Source organism: Lasiodiplodia theobromae, assembly GCF_012971845.1.
Source record: "Lasiodiplodia theobromae strain AM2As chromosome Unknown scaffold_8, whole genome shotgun sequence".
In the NCBI taxonomy this organism is placed as follows: domain Eukaryota; kingdom Fungi; phylum Ascomycota; class Dothideomycetes; order Botryosphaeriales; family Botryosphaeriaceae; genus Lasiodiplodia; species Lasiodiplodia theobromae.
The window spans coordinates 60,797-83,773 of record NW_023336574.1 but is presented as its reverse complement, the minus strand read 5'-3'; the positions used below and the strand labels follow the sequence as shown (position 1 = coordinate 83,773).

General features: G+C 55.5%; 6 protein-coding genes across 6 annotated transcripts; 2 read left to right on the top strand and 4 right to left on the bottom strand.

Moving 5' to 3' along the window:
- Positions 1–2,195: 2,195 nt before the first annotated feature.
- On the bottom strand, positions 2,196–4,243 carry LTHEOB_3057 (Nonsense-mediated mRNA decay protein; the record flags this gene model as incomplete). The annotated part of the gene is made up of 2 exons (XM_035511938.1): positions 2,196–3,912; positions 3,969–4,243. 2 exons carry the CDS (start codon positions 4,241–4,243, stop codon positions 2,196–2,198), a joined length of 1,992 nt encoding a protein of 663 aa, XP_035362950.1.
- Positions 4,244–4,681: 438 nt separating this feature from the next.
- Positions 4,682–6,159, top strand: LTHEOB_3056 (Serine threonine protein kinase; the record flags this gene model as incomplete). Its single annotated transcript, XM_035511937.1, has 5 exons — positions 4,682–4,838; positions 4,891–5,380; positions 5,437–5,800; positions 5,854–5,919; positions 5,968–6,159. 5 exons carry the CDS (start codon positions 4,682–4,684, stop codon positions 6,157–6,159), a joined length of 1,269 nt encoding a protein of 422 aa, XP_035362949.1.
- A 1,894-nt stretch (positions 6,160–8,053) lies between these two features.
- On the top strand, positions 8,054–8,964 carry LTHEOB_3055 (Rhamnogalacturonan acetylesterase; the record flags this gene model as incomplete). Its single annotated transcript, XM_035511936.1, has 3 exons — positions 8,054–8,204; positions 8,255–8,415; positions 8,479–8,964. The coding sequence occupies 3 exons, from the start codon at positions 8,054–8,056 to the stop codon at positions 8,962–8,964; spliced, it is 798 nt and encodes a 265-aa protein (XP_035362948.1).
- A 562-nt stretch (positions 8,965–9,526) lies between these two features.
- LTHEOB_3054 (Retrovirus-related Pol polyprotein from transposon TNT 1-94) lies at positions 9,527–10,117 on the bottom strand (the record flags this gene model as incomplete). The annotated part of the gene is made up of 1 exon (XM_035511935.1): positions 9,527–10,117. The coding sequence occupies one exon, from the start codon at positions 10,115–10,117 to the stop codon at positions 9,527–9,529; it is 591 nt and encodes a 196-aa protein (XP_035362947.1).
- Positions 10,118–10,825: 708 nt separating this feature from the next.
- LTHEOB_3053 (uncharacterized protein) lies at positions 10,826–11,380 on the bottom strand (the record flags this gene model as incomplete). The annotated part of the gene is made up of 1 exon (XM_035511934.1): positions 10,826–11,380. The coding sequence occupies one exon, from the start codon at positions 11,378–11,380 to the stop codon at positions 10,826–10,828; it is 555 nt and encodes a 184-aa protein (XP_035362946.1).
- A 9,090-nt stretch (positions 11,381–20,470) lies between these two features.
- Positions 20,471–22,778, bottom strand: LTHEOB_3052 (Pp-loop family protein; the record flags this gene model as incomplete). Its single annotated transcript, XM_035511933.1, has 3 exons — positions 20,471–21,872; positions 21,930–22,542; positions 22,664–22,778. 3 exons carry the CDS (start codon positions 22,776–22,778, stop codon positions 20,471–20,473), a joined length of 2,130 nt encoding a protein of 709 aa, XP_035362945.1.
- Between the last annotated feature and the right edge of the window lie 199 nt (positions 22,779–22,977).

Genomic DNA, 22,977 nt, shown 5'->3' with positions numbered 1-22,977 from the left:
TTGCCGAAGGAAAAGCATTACATAATCCAGGCATAACACCCACCTGCTCATTCGTGTTTGTACGCCCTCTGTGAGAAAGGCAAAAACACAATCCGATATATACCACCATCTCCACACACACGCAAACCTCTATTCTCTGTTTTGGATGCGGAAAGGGAACAAAAATTTGACACTTTCCGTCCTACCATTCATCATCATTGATACCTGATACCCTTCTTCGGAAACTTCTCTTCGAAGCATTCATGGTTTGTTCGCTTCGCGACTAGTTTGGATTTGTTCTTGCTATCGGCGGATTCTCTTTCTGTACTTTTCTTTTTTGATGTTGTAGCGGCTGGCACGAAACTTTTCTTTTCTTCCAAATTTGACTTGCAGTGCGTATTCCATAACTTTCCTTGAATATACTATTGAACTTTATGTTCGAACAGCTTCACTTCTTCCGAACTCTTTTGTGAGGGTTCTTGTACTGGACTAGCGAAAAGAAGGTATTTCATTGGACTACTTGACACGGAAAAGGGATCGAGAAGCGATGGGAAACGGGAAAAAAGAACATCTTTCCTTGAATCTCTTGCCGACTGTAACATGCTCCCCTTTTCCCTTCCGTCTCTCCCCTTGTTGTAGTTCTATAGCCCTCTTTTTGCTTGCCTGTTTAGCGAGCTCCTTTGGCTAAGACTGATTGATTTGGATTTGGATTACCCCTTTTTGTTCTTCGACTTTTTCTTTCCCGATTACACGATTTTGTTTACTCTCTATTCTAGCATAGCTATCCGACCGATATTGATCCGTGATTATGAGCGCGACTGAGCGTCAAGGCGAAAAATGGAATGTGAAGGAAGCATAGCTCCGCTTGTTTTCCTCTTTTTTTCTTCCTCCAATCTTGTCTCGTTGTTCGTTCCACCCCTGCAAGTCTGTTCGGTTCGTGTTGCTCAACAAGTCCTCGTACTCGGCGCGCTTGAAGTTTTCCGTTGGGAAAAATGGCTACCCTGGTGGTTGAGGTACAGAAACGTGCGTCGGAAACGGCACGCCATGCATGCAGGCCATGCATGCGCATGTGGACGCACGTAGTATGCTTGTTTTTCTTGTTAATTTGTACGCCCGTTATACCGCCTTTTTGCACGTTGTTCCGTCTTTTCCTTTTTGCTCCTGCATCTTCGTTTAGCATTCCCTGTTTTTTTGCTAGTTGCCGAAGAGTCGTGGCGAGGAGGCATGGTGGACGTGGATGTCACTATCTTGCATGGATGGAGGGAAAGATTCAGATTGCATACTCGGGAGCAGTGCCCCCGTCCAGAGCGAGTTGTACATGGGAGAGAGCAGCATGTCTAACATTCCTCCTCCCCTCTCATTTTTTTTTTTCGTTATTTTTGTCCACCTCCTTCGAGTTCGCGCACAAGAAGATACAGGATATTGCCTCACGGCTAGACACTCAAGTCAAATGCATCCGCTCTTATGGAGCCATTTGGAAGACAAAGGAAAGAGCAGCATCTTTTCGTACTTTCCTCTCTCGTTCTGACTAGCTTTTCCCTTGCATCTTCTGGCTCTTTTGATCTTTTTTCGTGTTTGGGGTTGTTGGCTAATCTCTCTCTTCTTCGGCTATCTTTCGTCCCTTCCTCACCCAGCATATCGCACCTCTTCGTCCTACGAGAATGAAAAATCCGGCATCTGATGATCTTCGTGAGATTGCCTTGCGGTGATATGACTGCTCGGTGAAAAGAAAAAACCATCTTTTTCCTTTCCCTCATTAAGAGCGCGCATGCCACGAGGAACCACCACCCATCGTACCTCTCTCCTCAAAAACCTCTGCAATCAGCTCCCGTTTCCTTCGATTGCTTAGAACCCCCTCGATGCAAAAAAAGACTAAAAAGACAGAGCTAGTTGTTGGCCTAGAGGTAGATGCCGGTTGGAGTCGCTATCACAGCACAAGGCCCCCGCAAACAAGATGCCACAGGGCTGTTGCACTTCCCAGTCCTTTCCCCCCTTTTCTCGCTACCAGCGCATCCCAAGGCCACTGATGTTCAGAGCTTTTTCTTGGGGAAGCTTGAGTCGGGAGGAACGAGTTGCTGAGACTTTTTTTTGACGCGGCAATCGCAACTGCAGTTGACCAGTAGCGGGTCCGAGAACCTCGAGACAAAAATCGCTGTACGCTCCTGTCTGAAGAAACAAATCACTGCCTCGAAAGCGCAGAAGGTTGTGTTGATCTTTTAGGACGGCGTATCAGCAGCGGCGGCCTGAGCCTTGGGCGCGGCAGCAGCAGCTGGGGCGGCAGCGTTAGCGGGAGACGCGTTCGCCCCGCCGCCGCCTCCTCCACCACCACGGCCACGACCACCGCGACCACCCCTGAAACCGGCCCGACCACCACTCGCTCCTCCTGCTCCTCCACCTCCAACCATCGGGCCACCGGCGCCGGCGGCGGGACCGGCGGGCGGCTGCACTCTGGGTGCACGCTGAGCGGGCGTCTTGTCCTTGCGCTCGAGCACCTGAACGGCGCCCTCGGCGACCTTGACGGGGCTGGCCTGGATGGCCTTCTGCAAGCCCTCGGGCTCCTTGAAATCGACGTACGCGAAGCCCTTACGCTTGTCGATCTCAACCTTGTCGACGGCGCCGAAAACGGAGAGCGCGGCTTCGATAAGGGGCTCCGTGATGCCCTGCGAGGGGTTGGCGTGCTTGAGGAAGGCTTGACGAGCGGTGCTGGCGACTGGTGCGGCAGCGGTTGGCGCGGCGGAAGCGTTGTTGTTGTTATTGGCCTTGCGGGAGGAGTTGGGGCGTGAAGTTGCCGGTGAGTTCTGCTGGGCGGCGGGGCCGGTGGGTGCTTTGGGCGGGGGAGCGTTGGCCGAACCGTCGTTGACGGGGGTGGTCGTTGCAGGTGTGGCCTGTTGGTTCTGTTGCTGTGCATTTTGAGGCTTCTTGAGTATTTTGGGTCCTGTGGGCGGTGTGGCAGCTGCAGCAGGCTTGGTCTGATCGGCAGCGGCGGCCTCAGCGTTGGCTTTTGCTGCCTTTTGAGCACGACGTTCCGCACGCGTAGGGCGAGAATCCTTCTTGCCAGAGCGGGATTCCGAGCCTGCTTTGCTAGGGTTGGAAGGGGGTGTAGCGTTGTTAGTAGCAGGCGAAGGTGAAGCTGGTGACGAAGCGGCTTCCTTAGGTGTTGCACTCTCAGCAGCTTTCGCGGGCTCTTGGGCAGCGTCTCGGCGGCCGCGACGGCCACCAGCGGCAGGACCAATACCCAGGTCTCTCTGAAGCATCTGCTTGGCAATGCTCGTGCTGCCACGTTCACGCTTGCGCTCTGAAGCTGGCGCACTGGGAGCAGCAGGCTTGGTCTCGTCCGTTTTTTCAGCATCTGCGTTCTTGCTTGCTGATCCCTTGTTCAGAATCTTGACCTCCTTCGGGGTGGACTCCTTTGCGGCCTTCTCAGATTTAGACTGCTTGCTGCTCTTCTCTTCCTTGGCACTCTTGCGGCTCTTCTTGTCAGACTTGGAAGTTGCCTTTTCATCCTTAGACTCTCCCCGTGTGTGCTTGCCCTGGCCCTTGGCGGGTTGTGGCTTCTCCTTGGCAGCCTTCTTCTCCCTCAAATGCTCAATCAGCGGGGTCGTCTTGACCTCCTCCTTCTTCACAGTCGCATCATCAACCACATTGTCAACTGGCGCAGGCTTCGGGGCCGGGTTGGTAAGGCTTTCGAGAAAGTCCTTGAACTCTGGGTCTTGGTCGATGAGGCCCTGGCGAGCATCGTTGCGGCGACGGCCTCCGGGAGTGCGGCTGAAGGGGGCGAACTCGACGGTGGGGGGACCGATCAGGACGGGGTCTCTCGTGGAGTTCTTCGCGTCGTTGAAGGCAGTCTTGCGCACCTTGTCGGCAAGAGGCACGACGTGGGCTTGATCAGTCAGGCGGAAGTAGGCACGAGATGGCTTCGAAGGCTTTGCCAGGCTGGTGCACGGGGTTAGAGCAGGGTGCATTCAGCAGCAATGGAGCTTGGAGCGCACTCTTTGGAAATCTTGCCGGCCTTGTAGGTGAACCAATCGACCTTGCCCTGGCCCAGCTTCCACTCGTCGCCCATGGCGAGTTCGAATTCCTGCTGCGTCAGGGCCGGGGCCAGGCGGCGCACGACAAGCTTAAGGCGCGGCTGGTGGGAGCGATTGGTGGCGGCGCGGGGCGCACCGTTGGCGGCAGCCGGGGTGGTGTTTTTCTGCAGAGCGGCGGCAGGCACGGGCAGCACGCCGTTGGCGCCCGGCGGCGGGGCGTTTGACGGCGGCGCCATGGGGGGCGGGCAGGGTTGGCAGTAGTGGTGTTTTTTCAGGTGGTGGTCGCAGGCGCGGGCTTATGACATCGTTTGCTTGGGCGCGCGGTGCTTGGACGGGGCCAGCGGCTCAGGCTTCGGCTGCGTCTGGGCCCTGGAAGCACGGGTCACTTGTCCCACGCCTTCACCACTTCACTCCGCCCACATCGCTGCGTCTGATCGCCGCGCCTCCATTCTGCCTGCTGCGCCGCCATGCGCTGTTCTCCCCAGTCTCACGCATGATTGCCCACGATCGCCATCCCCACCGCTCTCCCCGCGCATGATCTCCCGCCCACAGAGACCCCCAGTCACACGACAGATACCCATTGCTAAGCCGCAGGCACCGTGCTGATAGCTTCATCTCCTCTCAATCTCGCCGACTACACCCCGCAACACCACCACCACTCCATCCCGCCCACAATGACTAAGGACTATGACGTCCCGCAGCCGGGCCCAGCCCGGTTAAGCCCTGGCGCTGGTCCCGACGAGTGGCTGGACGCCGCAAAGCGGTGCAAGTACCTGCCCGAGGCCGACATGAAGCGCCTCTGCGAGATAGTCAAGGAGTGCTTGATGGAAGGTGCGCGCCGTCGTCTGTACGAGGGGTTGGCCCGGATGCTAATGCGCTGCAGAGTCCAACATCCAGCCCGTCAAGACCCCGGTCACCGTCTGCGGAGATATCCACGGCCAGTTCTACGATCTGTTGGAGCTGTTCCGCGTTGCTGGCGGCATGCCCAGCGACACGGTCGCGACCGCACCCACTGTGCCCACCAAGACCATCACTGCTGCCGATATAGAGCCGCCGAGCACCATCACCGACCCCAAGGCTAAGCGCAAGATGAAGCGCCGGTTCCAACGGGACGCCAACTACACGGGCACAAGTCCAGGCTCGGGCGCTGAGATCGAAGAGGAGGAGGAAGACGATGAGGAGGGCCGCGGCCGGAGCAGGAGCAGCAGCCAAAGAGGGAGCTTTGGAGACGGCTCCTCGGATGCCGACAGCAACCGCAACATCTCCGGCTCAGGTGGCAACGGCATGCAGAACTACATTTTCCTGGGTGACTTTGTGGACCGCGGCTACTTCAGCCTGGAAACATTTACGCTGTTGATGTGCTTGAAGGCCAAGTAAGTCCACGGCTGGTGAGGCGTGCGTCCCGGCGCATCTGACAAATGCTTCGCAGATTTCCCGATCGGGTAACGCTTGTCAGAGGCAACCATGAGTCGCGACAGATCACGCAAGTCTATGGTTTCTACGAAGAGTGCCAGACCAAGTACGGCAACGCTTCGGTGTGGAAGGCGTGCTGCCAAGTATTCGACTTCCTGGCTCTCGCTGCCATTGTAGACGGCAAGGTGCTCTGCGTGCACGGCGGCCTCAGCCCTGAGATCAGAACGCTGGACCAGATCCGGGTGGTTGCCCGCGCGCAGGAGATCCCGCACGAAGGAGCCTTCTGCGATCTCGTGTGGAGTGACCCAGAGGATGTGGATACTTGGGCAGTGTCGCCGCGCGGAGCAGGCTGGCTGTTCGGCGACAAGGTGTCGTCCGAGGTAAGGTGGTCGGAAAGCGTGCGGGAAGAAATCAGCTGACGGAGTGGATGTAGTTCAACCACGTCAACGGACTGCAGCTCATCGCACGAGCGCACCAACTGGTCAACGAAGGCTACAAGGTCAGTAGGCTCTGGACGGGTCGCGGCGAGGGGCTAACGGTGAGACAGTATCACTTCAAGGACAAAGACGTGGTTACGGTGTGGTCGGCGCCCAACTACTGTTACCGCTGTGGCAATGTGGCGTCGATCATGAGCCTTGGCGAGGACCTGAATCCGAAGTTCACCATCTTCAGCGCGGTTCCAGACAACCGGCGGGCGGTGCCTGCTGGGCGTGGCACGCGCGGCGAATATTTCCTATAGAGTGGATGGTGTGGATACATACGATATACGTCTTTCTGTGCTTGATATCCGGACTTCACGAGCTTTAGGCTAGACCAGGCGGCTGGCGAGAAGGAGGGCTTTGGGATGCATGCGAAGGTAGTCCACCGCACCGCGGGTCTTTTCGGGAGTGATTTGTTTCCTTAGTTGTGGGTGCTGCAGCTGCATGCTACGGGTGCGGGCGGGCGCACCAACGGGTCCTTTGGCGATACCGGGCTGTACTATATAGTTTTGACGCTTTTGCTTTCTGCATGACGAGAAACGGACATCGTGCTGTGCGTTGTGTGACGAGCGGGCGCTGGAGCTTGGGGTCGGGGAATTATGATGGGTATATAATGCTCGCTAGCGACGGTGAATTCTCGGCTGTAATGGTCATTCTCATCTGAGAGGTGCATTGAAACCGTAACCTCTTTCCCTTCCAATTGCCGAAGCGAGGGCCCAGTTCGAATCCGGTGGTGCCCGACCAACTCATGTGGGTAACCCATGATGAAGGCGGGCTTAAGCAATGAAGTCGACCGTCGAGGGAAGCAATTCTGCAGACACGGCTTCACCATTGGATGGCGGTGCTGGACTACCCTCGCTTCGGTTTGGGATAGGCGTTATGGACTGATGAATCAACCAGGTATCTCTTCTTTTTTGCCCTTTTTTTGCCCTCCCTTTTTTTTTTCTCCCTTTACTACTAGTAGCCGACTGCCCCTTTGGGGTGGTGTCGCTGGCGCTTCGCGCGCCTTTGGTTGCGATCGCACGACTCCTTCCTATCGAGTAAGTGTGTGTGTGCGTGCGCTGCTCGCTTGGGCGGGCCGTCCTTTTGAGCGATCAGGCAGCGGCATGCGGCTCGCTTAAACGCATCCTGGCGGTCTGTTTCCAGCTCAACGCCCTACGAAACATGCCCCCGTTCCTGCCTCGGTGCACCCTTGCACTGGCGTCTTCAAGCAACTCTTGGTAGCCGCCGCCACGTGTGTCATGTATATCCCCGCTGCATTGTTTCTACTTCCTCATTCTCCCAAGCGCCGCGGCTCTGTGCTCAGCGTCCGTTCGTCCGCCGAGGCGTCATTCGCACGGTCGATGGCTGCATCGTGAAAGTCCACCACTAGGTACCTCTCGCTTCAGTACCCCGCAAATCGTCCGCTTCCGTCGGCGCGGCGTGCCTTCTCCTAGCGACTCGACGCGTCCGAAAGGGAATAGGCCATGTCTCGAAACATACTGTTTCAGCGCCGCAACACCCAATCTCCGAGCAGTGAAGCCGCACAGCGCAACGCCCGCTCCCAATTATAGGAACCACCTGGCTCGGATCAGCGCGCATATGGCCGGGCCGATACCGCACAGCAGCCCTTTCCGGGCTGTGCCCTGTTTGCCGACGGTACGAGGAGCATGAGCGTGGGCGGAATAGCCGGTCAGTGCTTCCATATTCAACCGCTCTTCCTGAGCACGGCTTCGGTTGTTCCCACGCCGAAACGCTAAACGGAACACCCACCGGCCACCCCTCCAGCCAAGCCGGAACATGGGTCTGGCCCAGGGTTCCAGGCTCTTAGCTGTCTGCTTGTTATGGACCTGCACCTGGTGATAGGTGGATCTCGTTTCGAGCAGCGCCACTCCGCGTTTTGCATCCACTTCGCTGAAGCATCGTGTATGCGCCTTCCTCCCCTACCCATTCCCCTGGGAGAAATGTCGTATATAAGCAAAATAGCCGCCTCGGCGTACATAGGCTACTCAGTTTCTCCATTCATTCATCCCACATCCGCTCCGCTCCGCTCGGTGTGCTTTGTACCGCTGTTTCCTGTCTTTTAGCTATATTTACTTGACTGTAATCCCCGGCCTGGTGCCTCTGCTGTCTTTCCCTCCTTCACTCGATCACTCCACAATTTTCCGAGCAAACATGAAGTTCATCATTCCTTCCTCCATGCTGGCCTTGGCCGCCTCTGCTGTGGCTATGCCCACCAGCCAGTCCGAGAAGAGGGCTACCCCCAAGATCTACCTCGCCGGTGACTCGACCATGGCCAAGGCCGGTGGTGGCTCTGGCACCGAGGGTACGTTTATCACAACATTCATTCAGAAGCATAGCTAACAGGCTCTCCAGGTTGGGGTCAGTACCTTCAGTACTCGATCAAGAACGCCGAGGTCGTGAACTGGGCTCGCGGTGGCCGTTCGGCTCGCTCCTACACCGATGAGGGCCGCTTCCAGTCCATCATCGACGCCGTCCAGTCGGGCGACTATGTCATCATCGAGTTCGGCCACAACGTACGTCTCACCCCATCATCACTCTTCACGTGCCAAACAAGACACTGACTCTCTCCTCTCCAGGACGGCGGCTCCCTCAGCACCACCGACAACGGCCGCACCGACTGCTACGGCAGCGGCACCGAGACGTGCACGACGCCCGACGGCACCATCGTGCAGACGTTCGTCACGTACGTGACCAACGCGGGCAAGGCGCTCACGGCCAAGGGCGCCAAGGTCATCGTGTCGTCGCAGACGCCCAACAACCCGTGGGAGACGGGCACCTTCACCTACACGCCCACGCGCTTCGTCGAGTACGCCAAGATCTCGGCCCAGAACATCGGCTCCGGTGCCAGCTACATCGACCACGGCGCCTACGTCGGCGACATCTTCGAGAGCCTCGGCGCCAGCACCGTCGACTCCTACTTCCCCAACGACCACACCCACACCAGCCCCAAGGGTGCTGATGTCGTCAGCCAGGCTTTCGTCAAGGCTGTGCTCTGCGGCAAGGACGGCCTGAGCAGCTACGTGTCTAACTCGACCAGCAGCGTGGCCGGCAGCTGCTTGTAAGCGGAGATGATGAGGAGTTAAAAGGAGGGGGGTTTTGTTTCGTGTCTATATTCGTTTCTCTGTCGATATGTGGAATAGCTCCTTTTTGGAACCGCCTTGCATAAAATTATGATACGTTTAAGGCCACTTCGCACTGATCCCGTGGGCCCACCTCTACCTTACCCTCCTTGGTTGCCTGGCTTCATGCATGTGTGAAGACAAAAGTGAAAAGGGAAAGACATAATCTCTATTCCCCCCCTAAGCTTCGGCTTGAGAATTGTGCTGCTTCGCGGAGCCGAAACCCTGTCCTGTGTTCACAAGGAGTGGATGAGCAGAGAGGGTGGGCGAAGTTCACAATGGCAGTGTTGCGGATACACGTATCTCGCGTATCTTCTATGACTCCCTGGGGCTTCTGGGCTACAAGTATTGTCAGTTGGAACTACATGTTGATCACGGTCGGAATATGCAGTAGGATAACAAACGCATGGCGATCAGAGGAACTATCTACAGTAATACGACTGCAACTGAGACCTTTGTAATGGTTTCATACGCCAACGCCTTGACAGCCCATGCCCGCTTTCCATCAGTTCTCCCATCCATAACTTTCGCAGAGGCCGTCGCGATGGTGGAGATAAAGCCATCCAATCAACTCCGGGAGTGTCTCTTTGTTGCAAGTACCCTTTTTGATTTGTTCAATGTTCCGATGGAAGATATCTGCTCTCGGAAACAGCTCGACCAGCTTTTCCAAGAGGATGATCATGGCCTCCTCATCGCCATCTATCGATCCGTCGTTGCGAAACCTCTGAAACTCGCGCAAGTAGGCCCAAATGAACGAATCGAAGGATTTGAACTCGCCCGGATCCAGCTTGTACCATTGTCGAAGGTCTTCCGTAGCCTCGTCAAGGCAGGGTTCAGACCACGTAGCGGCGTCGTTGTAGACTCCGTGCAGTGCGTCCCACATCTCCTTGGCGGTTTTCAGTTGGACCAGATACCGAGCTATGGCCATGTCGACGGTGGTGAGGATGATATGGCGCGCTTGCATATCAACGGCGGAGTCGTCCAGAAGATCAGGCGAGAAGTGCATGGTGACGAGCGAGCGCCAAACAAGAAATTCCTCGGCGCAAGTGAGCTTGGGGACTGCGGAAGTGTTGGGAAATGTCATTGTTTCGTTCATTCTGTTGTTGCGAGGCCAATATTGAGCGGCGGAGAGGTGGTGATGTTGGAGCGAAGTGTGAACACAGGTTCGAAAAGCGCATTTTATATTCACTGCCTAAGTCCTCACGACCAAGCAGGGTAGCTTGTTATTTGCAGATATTGTTGGGACACAATTAGTGAAGGATCTCAGCAGCAAGTTCCCGTTATTGACCAAGCTGCCAGTGAAATTTGCGATTTGCTTTCATGCCTGCTTTGCGCATTATTGATGCAGTGGTAGTTCAAAATTACTCTGTTATAAACTAGAAGCAAACGTGAATCACGGTACTTCCACGCACTATTTGACGAGCTTTTTGGGCCTACCGTGTTCAAGTGCGTGAAGTGCTCTTCAAGACAAGCGAAAGAGAAGTAGAATGAAGAACTGGCGGGTTCTTTTCTGCTACAAACGCAAAGTTTGACACGTGAAAACTTTTTGCTCGTGTTGAATCCAGTCATCCCGTAGAACAAAATCCCCATAAGGCTAAGCTTCTGGACAGCAGGCACAGTGGGTCATGTTCTGAAAGATGGGCCAAGGCGTGCAGTACATGCCAAGCACAATCAGCAAATACAAAGATCTAGCAAGCAGAACAGTTTATTGGGAGTACTGTTCCGCAGAATGATGGTATTGTTCTTGTGTCTAAATTGCCTCCCATTGTAGCCTCAATTCTTGCCTGCCCGTGGTTGTTCTCAACTACTCCTTCCAACCGAATGCTTGACTCAAGACCCCATTGTAGTTAGTGTTCAAGAACCCAATCATCTCCAAAAGTGTCTTGTGCTTCGAGTCGCTGTCGATGAGGTAAACGTCCGTTCCCGCGGTCCTCGAAGAGAGTTTTGACAAGAGAGTGCTCATAGCTTGGCTCTCACTGACTCCGCATCCAGCATTGTTCAGCTTCTGGACTTCACCCACGAAAGCCCACATGAAGGAGTCAAAGGTCTCAAAGCGGGGCGGCTCCATCTTGTTCAGAGCGCGCAACTTGTCCTGATGGTTGATTCGGGTGGCGGCTCCGTCGTAGACAGCATGCAGCGCGTCCCACATCTTCATGGCGCTTCCAAGTTCGACGAGGTTCTGAGCGATGGTGACATCTATGGTGGCGAGGATGAGGTTGCGCACATTGATGTCTTGAGCCGCTATCATGCTGTTGAGATTACTGGGATCGTAGTGCATGGTGATGAAGGAGCGCCATAGGTGAAAGTTCTTTGCGCCAGTGAGCTTGGGCACCGTAGAAAGCTCAAGAAGGTCGGACATGATGTCGAGCTTTCTTCCCGAGTGCGGATGCTGAGTGTTTCGCCGGCGATGATGTGAGGAGGAAAGGTACGAAAGCAAACGCGAAGGCATTTTATACGCCACGCCTACCGTGACCGAAAGACTCGCACGTGCTCAGGTGGGTTTCTATCTGCTGGTGTCATGTGCAAGTGACCAGAATGGGAATGTCCTACGTCACCCTAAGTTATTGACGCTCTTACGTAGATTAGTCATGATATTGGAAGTTTTTTTTTCTGAGAGACGATGATTTTACCTTGTTCCCGAAGCCCTGCTGAAACGTAAGCACCCGTACTTGAACGTTTTTGAAAGACTGGATAATCTGACTTTTTTTTTCCAGGCCGAACTGCAATTGGAATCCAAGATATGCTTTAGATTAGGAGGACCATCCATACACACGGCGTAGTGTAGCTCGGTCATCCTCGTAAAGCTGGCCGATAACGTCGAGGAATAGGTATGATTTGTCGTGCGGGCTATTGCACAATTTCTCCCCCATTCTCTGGGCTGCAGCCTTGCTGATGGAGCCTGCGAACAGATTGAGCAGGTCTAGAGCCTTGTCCAACTCGCAGAGCTGAGTGAGATCTGAATTGCGAGTATTCATGTCGCGACAATCCAGAAGCCTGGTGTACTCGAGAAGAAAGTCTTTGAAGCTGTTGAACCCCTTTGGATCGAGCGTTTTCCATGCGTCGAGCCTCGGATCGGCAAGCAGGCTTTCGTGGAGGCGTACATGGTAATTGAAGAGCCCAGCAGCAGTGTGACAAGTTTTTTACGGCACACAGTACAGCCAGTCGATGAATGTTTCATCGAAAGTTTCCGTCAAGAGCTTAAATGCCTCCTTTTCTTTGTAGCACTGTTCATTGGGAGGCTTTTCTTCTGGGTCAGGCGTTCTGGTGATGCAGTGAAGAAGGCCTCGGATACTGAAGGCCTTCAGTAAGAGCTAGCGAAACAGGCAGAGGAGGAGTGTTCTCAGAAGGTGCGCTTGCAATAGGATCACATCTCAAGAATAGCTAAACATTCTAAGAACCTTATTAATCACGAAGGACATGTTTTTCTTTTGTTTTTTTTCCAAAAAAACACCCCCGTCAATGCTAAGTCTTAATTTACTCTACATTTCCTTTTCCAACAAGAGAACATTAAAGAAATTGATATCACGTTGCACATTTTAAGAGCGCGCTAGTAGTAAGAATTTTAAAGAAAGCCAAAACATTTCTCCATCGCTGTATTCGAGTCAGTTTTTTTGTCAGCGTTATTGGAAATTTAAATAGGATAGATGTGGGTTTGTAGCTTGTGTGTAGGTGAGGTAGAAGATTTTGTAGGAAATGGAAGACTAGCTACTTCGTTTTCTCGAAGCGAAAGCGGCATTCTCATCTTTTGGTGCTTCGATTGACTATGTCACTTGGTGAGATGAGTTTATAGTAGGCTGGGAGCCCCTGATCACGAGAAGTCTCGTATGTGCTGTGCCACATCTTCTTACTTGAGAAAACACGCAATTTCAGCTTGCCCTCTCGTTAGCTTTTTCATGGAAAGAGCAGTCTTTCATGATGTGGTAAATTTTGGTAGTTGAAGAATTGAGTGGTTCTGTCCATATTGCAGGTGAACAATCAATCTTAGCTTCGCCCTAAGAGTGAAAGCAACCATGGATCCTGTTTTGAGACTTGCCAAGTGCGGTGAGACATGGAGTTGGCGACGCCATCGTCATACGCACACGCAGAAACACAGCCCGACGATGGCCCCTTGACAACGATGAAATAAGAAGCGATTGCACTCATTGGACGTGATCACCCACACATATGCAACACATGATAGGGAAAAAAAAAGCCAAAAACGGGTGAAAGGGTTGTTTATGGGCGCATGTGATGTTACATCGTAGGATCTGGAAACGGACTTCGGGTATTCGTAGTTAACTTTTATGGGGCCCAGGAATGAATGAATGCAGGTTCAACCACGATGGAAATGCGCTCGTAGACGAGTTACGAAGGCTTCCACTATATTCGCTTTGTCTGTACAACAGCCCACGGCTAAGGTAGGGAGGTCGACAGATACGCGGTACATGACAGGTGGTGAGGGTCGTCCCCGCACCTGCGGGAGGAGTTCACTCCGCGGATCAGCTCCGTCTTTAACACGCCAGCGGCAGAGTGAGAGACGTAGAAACGGCACGCCAACTCTTAAACCCAAACTCTTCGCTTTAGCCCGCTTTTGCTTCTCATGAATTCGTCTGCTGTCACTTGCTGCTGGCGACCATGGCAGCTACTTCGAGGTCGCCTCATTCGCCCGGCACTCGCCGTGTGCGCATCTGATGAAGGCCAAGGCACTGAGAATGGCGTCCACTAACAATCACTAATCTAGAAAGTCTCCATCGAACTATCACTAATCATATCCATCTCCTGCCAGCACGAGATCAGCGCCATCCACCATAAGGGCTACGCATCGGAACCACTTCCACCCTCTGCGCCCGTCTCGCATATCATGTGTATCCTGCTACAAGCACCGGCGAACACTCACCAATAGACGCCCTCTGTCCGCCGTCTTGTTGTAATTCCAAGCCTGGCTGGTGCGTCTCCACATAGCCATGAACGCTGGCTGCCTGACAACCGGTACTTAGTTTACTTACCTACATTGCCGGGTTTTCGCTGTCGTTGATCGACTGATACGCACGCTCCTCCTCAGCAAAGGAAAAGAGGATCGTGGACGCAGCACCGCCGGGCTCGGACCGTCCCTAGACTTGCAAGAAAAAAAGAATTAGATCAGTGACTGACGTCGGGTCTGCTCACGTACCGAGAGTAGAGATGCAGAAATAGAGGTGGACCGTGATGTTTGCCCAGAAAGGGTTCCCGGCGGCGGATGAATGCCCGGTGCCGCGTTGGCGTTTGCGAGTGAATCTGCTTTCCTCTCCCTATCACTCCTGGACCCGTTCCTTGGTGCTCGGTCAGACAAATATCTTGGCCTGAAATTCATCATCCCGTCTCCGCCCATCTCTCTCTCCTCTTTTTGTTCGTCATGCAGTGAGGCCGTGCCCTTCTCACAACGAATGCTACCACCCACAATGGGCCGCGCAACCCCCCACTGACCTCGTCACCCGTCCACTGTCGACCCATTGCCGTCAGCCGTGCGATCCTATCATCATGGCAATAAGAAGTCCATCCCCATGTGCCGATGTACTGCCTCGTGCGGCGCTGGTCTCCCGCTCCTCACCGCGCAACACCCGAAGAACCCAGCAAGGCACATCCCACCGCTATTGACAGAAGATAGTCAGCCATCGAACCACACATGTCCGGAGATAGATGGACGCCCGCCCTTTGTCTCAGGACCCAGCCGGCCCCCCGAACCATACCACTCCTTCGCGAAGGACCCCGAGAAATGATCCCTGGCAGTGGATCGTACATGCCGTAGGAAACCACATAAACCGTACGAAGGGATACCGCTGAAGGAAATGATGGCACCGCGGCCAATACCTTCGCCCAGTTCCAGGACACCTGCTCCTGATGAGGGGCAGGTGATGGTAGTGGGACAATCGCTGGCGCGTCGTGGATAAACAAACCCTGACTGCATGAACAACTTCGTTCATGTAGCAGAGATTTGGATCAAAGTGCCGTCGGTGGCATCGCCGGCAATTGGCTGCGATACATTCTGGATACGGGCCACCACGGCTATGCCTTCTTCAGTCGCGTCTGCCTTCTGGTGTTTGGGCCCAAGGAGCGACTGCCAAGCGTCCGTGGTGAGGCCTCTGCTACCACCTCTCGTCCCCGGAGAAGACTTTTCATTGTTCCTGGATCTGGCGCCCTGAACCCTTGATGGACTTGTCACTCGTAAATGATGACTTTAGCACACGGTGGCTGCGGCGATACTACTTCACAGCCTACTTGGGCTGGCGCAGTGATGCCGATCTTGGCGTCCAGGTAAGTTCTACAGGGTGGACGAACGAACAAGTCGATGCCTGCTCTCTCTACTGCTCATCGACGACTGAAAGTGAGGGCAGCACGGGAGAGCGTCCCCGACGGCAGCGTGGTAGAAAAAGGCGTGATGGACCAATAAGCGCTAACTTAACGCATCTTGCAAAGCCTGCACGCTCAATGAGCACCGGCCAGTGGTGGCCTCGTGGCGGGCGAGCGAATTTGTCCTCAGCAGCAGCGTAGCGCGGCCGGGGGAGATGCGGAGAGGCATCGGGATGCTACCGGACTGTCTAGCAGTGCTTGGAGCTGACGGCAGGACGACGATAGGCCAGAGCACGGCCGTGATAGCGTTGACGGCGGAGGTGGGCGGACCTTCCGGATATGCAGGACGGGAGTCATGGTGAAGAGAGAAGGCGCGGGTCGGGCGAGTGAGCTGGGAGCTGGGAGACCAACGAGAGCTGGGAGGTCTTGTCTTCACTACAAGAGTGGCAACGCGGAGGCGGACTGCGGCTCCGACTGCTGCAGCACATGGATGGTACATAGCCCACGACCAAGCCCGTCGCCTCGCATGTGCAGAAGAGGTGGCGTTCTCCACGCATGCTGTCCAACGCGCCTGCCTTCCGCGACACTCAACATGATATAGCCCAGCCGCCCCGCCAGCTAAAGAGAGACCCCTCACTCGCTCCCTCACCGCCGCTGCCACCGTCAGCGCCGAAGCCCCCATGATGCGCCCGCTGCGCCCGAGGCCTGGCGAATTGCGTCTTTGCTCCAGAATCCACTCTCTTCCGCGCCATCGCCGCTTCTCATGCCCATCTCTGCGGTCTGGCCCATCGTCGAGCGTCCCAGAACCACCAGCCTACGCGGGATTCCCTGCTCCTGCCTGCCTGCTGCTTCCCCCCTGCGACCGATGAGCTGACTCGACAGGCACAGCAGACGGCCAGAGCTGCTCGAAAGCCTGCTTCAAGCATTAGTTGGGAAGAGCAAGGAAGCAAGCGGGGGCGAAGAGGCATAAAACCCGAGGCCCCGACCAATGGCCAAAAATCCTCAACCTTGATGGCATCCGTAGCTCCACTCCTGGCTGAGCCATGCCCGCTGGCCCAGGAGAGAGTGCTGTCCGTCTGTCAGAGCTCTTGCGGCATCCAGGCAGCCCACGCCTGCTACTTTGCCCAACGCCGCTGCTGGGTCCCGGCTCCTGCTGTGACGAGACTGCACATATGCCGTCGTGGGTGACGATTGGCATTGGTCTATCACGGGATTTTCCTTGGGTACTCTGACGGGAGTCTCTTACCTCCATGGGCGTGCTGTCATACTCGTTCTGCCCTAGCTGGAGACCCTCATCTGTTGCATCAATTGGCCAGTACGGTAGGTTCGGGTCCACGACGCTCCCCGCACTGGAAGGCGACGCCTCGAGCATTGCATAGTCGCCCGCATCGGAATCTTTCGCTACTATCAGCCTCCGCTGCGCTGGATCGGACTACTCGAAGCTACCTTTCGGCGTCTCATCCCTTCTGAGTGCCTGCGCAACTTCTGCAGTGCGCCGGAAGCCCTCGTCGGCCAGCTGTCGAGCAACTGCCGTGGCCGCCTCCTTGTCGGTCGCCGAACCGATGCTTGCAACAATATCTTGAAGGTCTCTCGTATGTCTCTCAAGATTGTGGATGCGTTGCTTCAACGCCGACGTTCGTCTCTGATCGCCTGCCGCATCGTATGCGCAGTCAGATCGCTTCCGCGCCACGCATTGCGAACATATGGGGCGTGCCCCATCACACTGGCCGCCGGCAAATACGTCAGTACCTCATCGCCGCCTGTGTCGGGGGAAACGAGCTTGCCTTGTGCTTTCGCTGCTGACATGGTTGGCAAGCCACGAGTGTGACTTTGCTGCGCTTTGTCGGTGGTCGTGGCGGCAGGGCTGGAGCCGAGTCACGGAGCCCTCCAGGTCCCACTACCGCCTCAGTCGACCCTGTTACCGGCGCGCAGGCAATCGGACGGACACTCCCACCACTAGTACCCGGTCGGGATGCCAGCTGGGTAAAGTGGCTGCTTCCACTGTTGGTAGACATGGCGGGGAGACATTACCATGCTCCAGCGCTGTTGGGCTATGCATGTTCTTATTGCCTGGCCTGGACCTCAACTCGCTGCTAGGCCTTGACGCAAGGCGACGACATTCTGACGCAGTGAACCCGTTTCGGACCACGCTTCTCACCAGGGGAAAATTGATGTCAGCATCCGACGCGGGTACTGATACTGACTGACTTGCTGGCCCCCGTTGCGCGCAAAGCGAAGATAAATCGAAGAGACGACCCTTCGATGCCACTAGCTTAAAACGACAGGCCATACAAGGCTAAAACGGATCTAGCTCCGGCCAACAAGTGCTGCCCAAGGCCTTCAGCAACCCCTACTTGGTTACACTACTGCACCGTAGTGTTTTTTCTCTGCTTGTCGGTGTTCGTATCGATGCAAATACCTCCAGAAAAGCGATCCTCAGCAGGAGAAGTGGGCCCTAACTTCTCAATCGTCCTTCCGTCTGGTTCGGTTAATACGCGCCACTGAGATTCCCAAGTCTGCTACGACGCATGTAGTAAGCATGGCAAGAACCCCGCAAGGGAACGGGAAGTACTTGTGTACTTTCGTGTGGCGCTGCTAACGAACAGGACTTGCCGTTGCAAATCTCAGATCCGCCGCATACCCGCGAACCGGCAGTTGCGGACGCGGGGGCCAGGGGGATCGAATCCATGGTTCTACCGCCACAGGTATCGTGGCGTGCAGGACCCTTGCAAGACCTGGGTGGTGATCTAGTATCCAACAGTACATACCCCGCTTCGTCGCCCTTTGTTGGTGAACGGGTCGATTTCATCATAGCTGTTGTCATCTTCTTCGGGCGCTGCCACCTGAGGCTGTGCAGAAGCGCGTCTGGGAAAGCTTTTCGGTACGGAAGGACGCCAGAGGTTTCATGGATTTTACTCGAACATCGTGGTTTTGCACTCAGAAGATCTGTGTTTTGAGAATAGGCGAAATTGGGGGATTTCACGTTGGTCCACACATTATCCAATCACGACGTTCGCCACCGCCCACGCAGTTTACTCCGTGTCACCCGTCTCCCTTCCGCACCAACAGTGATACTCGAAGCCCGCAAGCACCTGGGATACGCCAAACGCCATCCTTCTTCTCTCTTCCCGATCGATGGCGAAGACGAAAGACACCTGTATAGGCAGCAGTTGACCTACTTACCCGCATCTCACACCCCCTCGCAACACTTTCGAATTGCTCCCTCCGGTCACCCACACACACTGGACGTCTCGGTTCTTTTACAGGATGTGAAGCATCGCGCCCCTCGCTCTCGCACAATGGTGTTTTGCAGCCTCTTCCCGTCGGCGTCGATATACTGGCCTCTCGCTTTTCGGTGCAGCAAAAATACCTTCCGCGTTTTCATCATCCGTTCCAGTCGTTGCCCGCAAGCTTCACACGCCCGAGATCACCGCACCATCTTGACACACTGGCGACGATGGCACATGGTCAAAGCCGCTTAGCACAAGGAGACGCAGAATGAGATGCGCCATGCACCCGTGTTACCACTCGTCATGTTGGTGCAAATCTCCACTCCAGGCGCCGCCAACTTACGGTTCGCATTCGACAACCCAGTTCCGACCTGCCGCTTCCCCTCGACCGTTCACGCTTCACCGCCATACGTTTGCATAGATTCGCAAAAGGCATACAAAGCTTTGAGTTGGAACTCTGACATGGGCTGCACGCATACATACATACCCCTCGAATCTTCACGCAAGCAGCCCCCCTTCACGTAGTCGGCGCGAAGTGCAGTCATTGCCCAGCGAGTGGATGATAAGCTCCATGATAGAAAAATGTTCTGTGATAGGTCATACAGATGAGAGGTGAAGTTGCAGAGGAAGCAAGCGGAAAGAACGCGGACGTGGGGACGGGTCGGACCCTCTAGCTCACCCAAGGTTCAAGTCTCCCCCGCTAGGTACTCCGACCGACCGCACGCCCAAAGTTCCCGCCGGCCATGGCCCTCATCCGATATCTGCCCCGTGAACAAAGGGAAATTGGCTGAGTACTTCCTGCGTGCAAGCGGGGAACAGACGTATCAGACATATCGGAAGAGGGTTTTAGTTGAGGTACGAGAGCGGCGGGAGGAAGAGCATGTGTGAGTACCTGGTAGACTCATCGTTCACAAAGGACTGGCTGGTGCTACGCTACCGCACCGGCCCGTCTTGCTCATAAGTTGCGGGATGAAATTGATCGTGCCGGTGGGCCAACATCCACCCACCATCATTACCTTGCAGGACTAACCTTCACTCCCTCCTTCTCGTTTGCCTTTGTCGTCGTCCTGCCCATATTCCTTTCTCTTCTGCACCTTCTTTTCTCGGCTCTGGGGTCGTATATGTACTACAGGCACGCTGGACGGGCCATGCTTCCCCCTCCCGTACATTGCCTTGCCTTCCGATTCCCTTCCCTCTGCGCTCCTGACTGGCATTTGGGTGTGAATCGAATCATGGGGAAGAGGCGCGTGCATCTATTATATCAACGAGCAACAAAGACGGCGGAGCAACCTACCCTTACTCGTTTACTAGGGCGCTCGTGTAGCGTGTGGCATTTCCCCCTAGTAAAATTGAACCCTTCGGTTTAGGAACGATATGCTGCGTTAGCTATTAGTTAGAGCTACACGGCTTCACAAGGAACCTAGCCCCGTGGCCAACGCTTTTTCAGACTAAAGCTTTTACCGCTCCGACAATCAGCAGCTGAGGCTCCTAGATGACTCCAGTTGGCTGCGGGAATGACTCCTCAGCTTAGATGTAAACTGTATGTCAAAGAACTTCAAGTTGAAAAAAAAAGGTCTACAGGGTAGATATAACTCAAATAAGAATGAAAAAAAATTAAGATCAGGCTAGCTACTACGTTCCTCAATGCGATTGTAGGATGGTGGGGGAAGTGGTGGTGATCCACTTCAACTATTGCTTCAAGTACAGTACAATCTACGGTTCGCAAAGTAGCACTAGCTAGTCTTACAAAAAGTTTGAAAATTGCACGAAACTGTGTAACTTAAAGTCTCTATAACTCACCACAACAACAACAACATCAACAACCCCCCCGAAAACCTCAGGATATCTCTCTACCACAAACCCCCCCCACCGCCACAATTCTCCTACCCGTCTAACCCCTAACCCCTTACCCGTCACCTACCATTCCCGCGCTCGCGCTCATGCTCATCCATCACAAACGGCACGTCCTCTTCGGGCGTCGTCACCGCATCAATCTCCTCTTCCACTTCCTTCATCATCTCATCGAGCAGCACCTCCTGCTGCCCGCCAGCTACTACTGCCTCCTCTTCTTCACCCTCCTCTGCCGGCGGCTCGTCCCACAAGTCTCTGACCACGACGGGCGCGTCCAGCTTCTTGTACCGCACCTCCCACCGCAGGTCCTTCCAAGCGCGCGCCGCGTCGCCGACGTTGACCTTGACGCCGAAAGTGGGGACGGCGATGACGACGTCGGCGTCGGTGGCGGCACCTTCGTTCGTCGCCGTCTCCAGCGCTTCTCCTTCGGCGACGTCTGAGTCGAGGTCGAGGTCGTCATTGGTAGAGCCAGCAGCAGCAGCAGACGCAGCAGGGATGGACGAGGCAGGCGCAGCGATGACGGGCAGGACGAAGCGCGCCTTGCTTCTGGCAGCGTCGGTGCGCAGCGCCTCGAAGCGGGCGCGCATGGGACCCGTGAGGGCGGCGCGCAGCGGTTTGAGGTCGGACTGGCGGAAGGGGCGGATGGTGAGGGGGTGGGTTGTGGAGGGGTTGTGGACGCGGAGCCACCAGCGGCCGTCGTAGAGGGTGAAGGGGGATGATGATGACGACGATGATGCTGCGTCGGGGTCGGAGGAGTCCGGAAGTTGGGAGGAGGATGAGGAGGGATAGGAGGAGGCGGAGTCAACGTCGTCGGAAAAGGGAATCTCGTCGCCAGGAGCGAGGGATGAGGAGGGGGAGGAGGAGGGCTTTGGTGGGATGACGACGGTTGGGTCCTCGCCGCGGGGGTAGGGCTGCCGGCTCAGCATCCAGGTGTAGTAGGGGAAGTAGTCGTCGGGCGTCTGGACGCGCTCGAAGAGCACGCCGGCGGCGGTGAAGGAGGCCGGGACCTTGTCGGGCACGTCGTCCAAAGGGTTGTGGATGTAGAGGCGCGGGAAGAGGTGGCGCACTGCCGTCTCGAGCGAAGAGAGGTCGACCATCTCGCGCGGCGAAACGAGGTTGGCCAGCCGCCGGACCAGCATGGCGGCGACGATTTTGCATTCTTCAATGTTTACCCACTCGTTGCTGGGGTCGAAGAAGGGAGTGTAGTTGTCTGGGATTTTGAGCGTGTTAGACCTCAGACGCGTGGTATAAGTCAGGCGGCGCGTTATGGTGGGCGGGTAGAAGTAGCGTGCAAAGCGGATGGCGAGCTCCCCTGAGCGAAGGTCCAGTACGGCATCGAGTTTTTGCAGGAGACTTTCGACTTCCTGGTCACGTCCTTGGATTCTGTCCGCTGTGCGCTGCGTTAGCTGCAGCAGGGCCGGCTTGCTGATGGCTGCGGGCAGTCGATAGTTCTGATAGACATGTCTGATGGCATTGCGCAAAGTCAAGGTTGGGTCCTTGTTCGTTTCGTCTTCAACCCACGGAGTTCCCGAAGCCTCGCAAGTAGCCGTCAACCTAGCTTTGCTGAATGAAAGCAGCGGGCGTAGGACCTGAACGCCCCAGAATTCGACGTCGACGCGGCGCTGGGGTTTGGGTCGTGGTTGAGGCTCGTCGTCGGTCATCCATTCGGCGTGGCTTTGGTGGACGCCGTGCATGCCAAAACACTCTGGAATATCTCCAGCTGCTCTCATGCCGCGCAGGCCCATGCCTCTGTGGCCCTCGATGAGTCTCATCATGACGGTTTCTGCCTGATCATCACTGTGATGGGCAAGGAGCAAAGACTCGATTCCATGGTCGCGGCAAGCCTGACCAAGCAGGCGGAATCTAAATCTTCTTGCAAGAGTCTCTAGGTTGGTCAGGGATTTTGTATCTGTTCCTTCAGGCCATTGCATCTGGAGAATCTCAGAGGCCACCCCCAGCTTGTAGAGGTTTTCCTGGACTTCCAGTGCTTCCTCGCTGCTGCCCTTGCGTAGTTGATGATCGACGATGAATGCCGTGAAGACATCGGTGTCATCATCTTCGTTGATCTCATCTGATAGATCGGCACACAGGGTGGCGAGGGCCATGGAATCTACACCTCCACTGACAGCCAGACCTGGGGTCGGTGGTCAGTACCGCGGCATCTCGTGGGCGTCATTGCGTGGAGTGAGGAGCGGTTGACGGAGACGGACAGAGCAAGATGGAATTACTTGTTCATCCCCAAGCTTGCGACTCACCCAGACGCGGGCTCCGGACGCGGACGCGAGGAAGCCATATGGAAGCTAGAGACTCGCGGAACTCGGCGACGCTGACGGGCAACGCCGCAAGCAGGCGGTTCGTTGGAGCAAACATCACATCGCGGGACCGGGGCCGACGGTGGAGAGGGGGCGGTTGGCGCTATCGGGCCGGCGGCGTATCACGGAGCGGGCAATCGAGGGCGGCGGTGGTGTCGCTTTTTCCGAGGTCTGGCGCGTAGCTTCACCAGCGCCCGCGCACGGACTCCAGTTCTTCGAGAAGACTTTGGAACTTTTGGCTTCCTCTTCTTCACCAC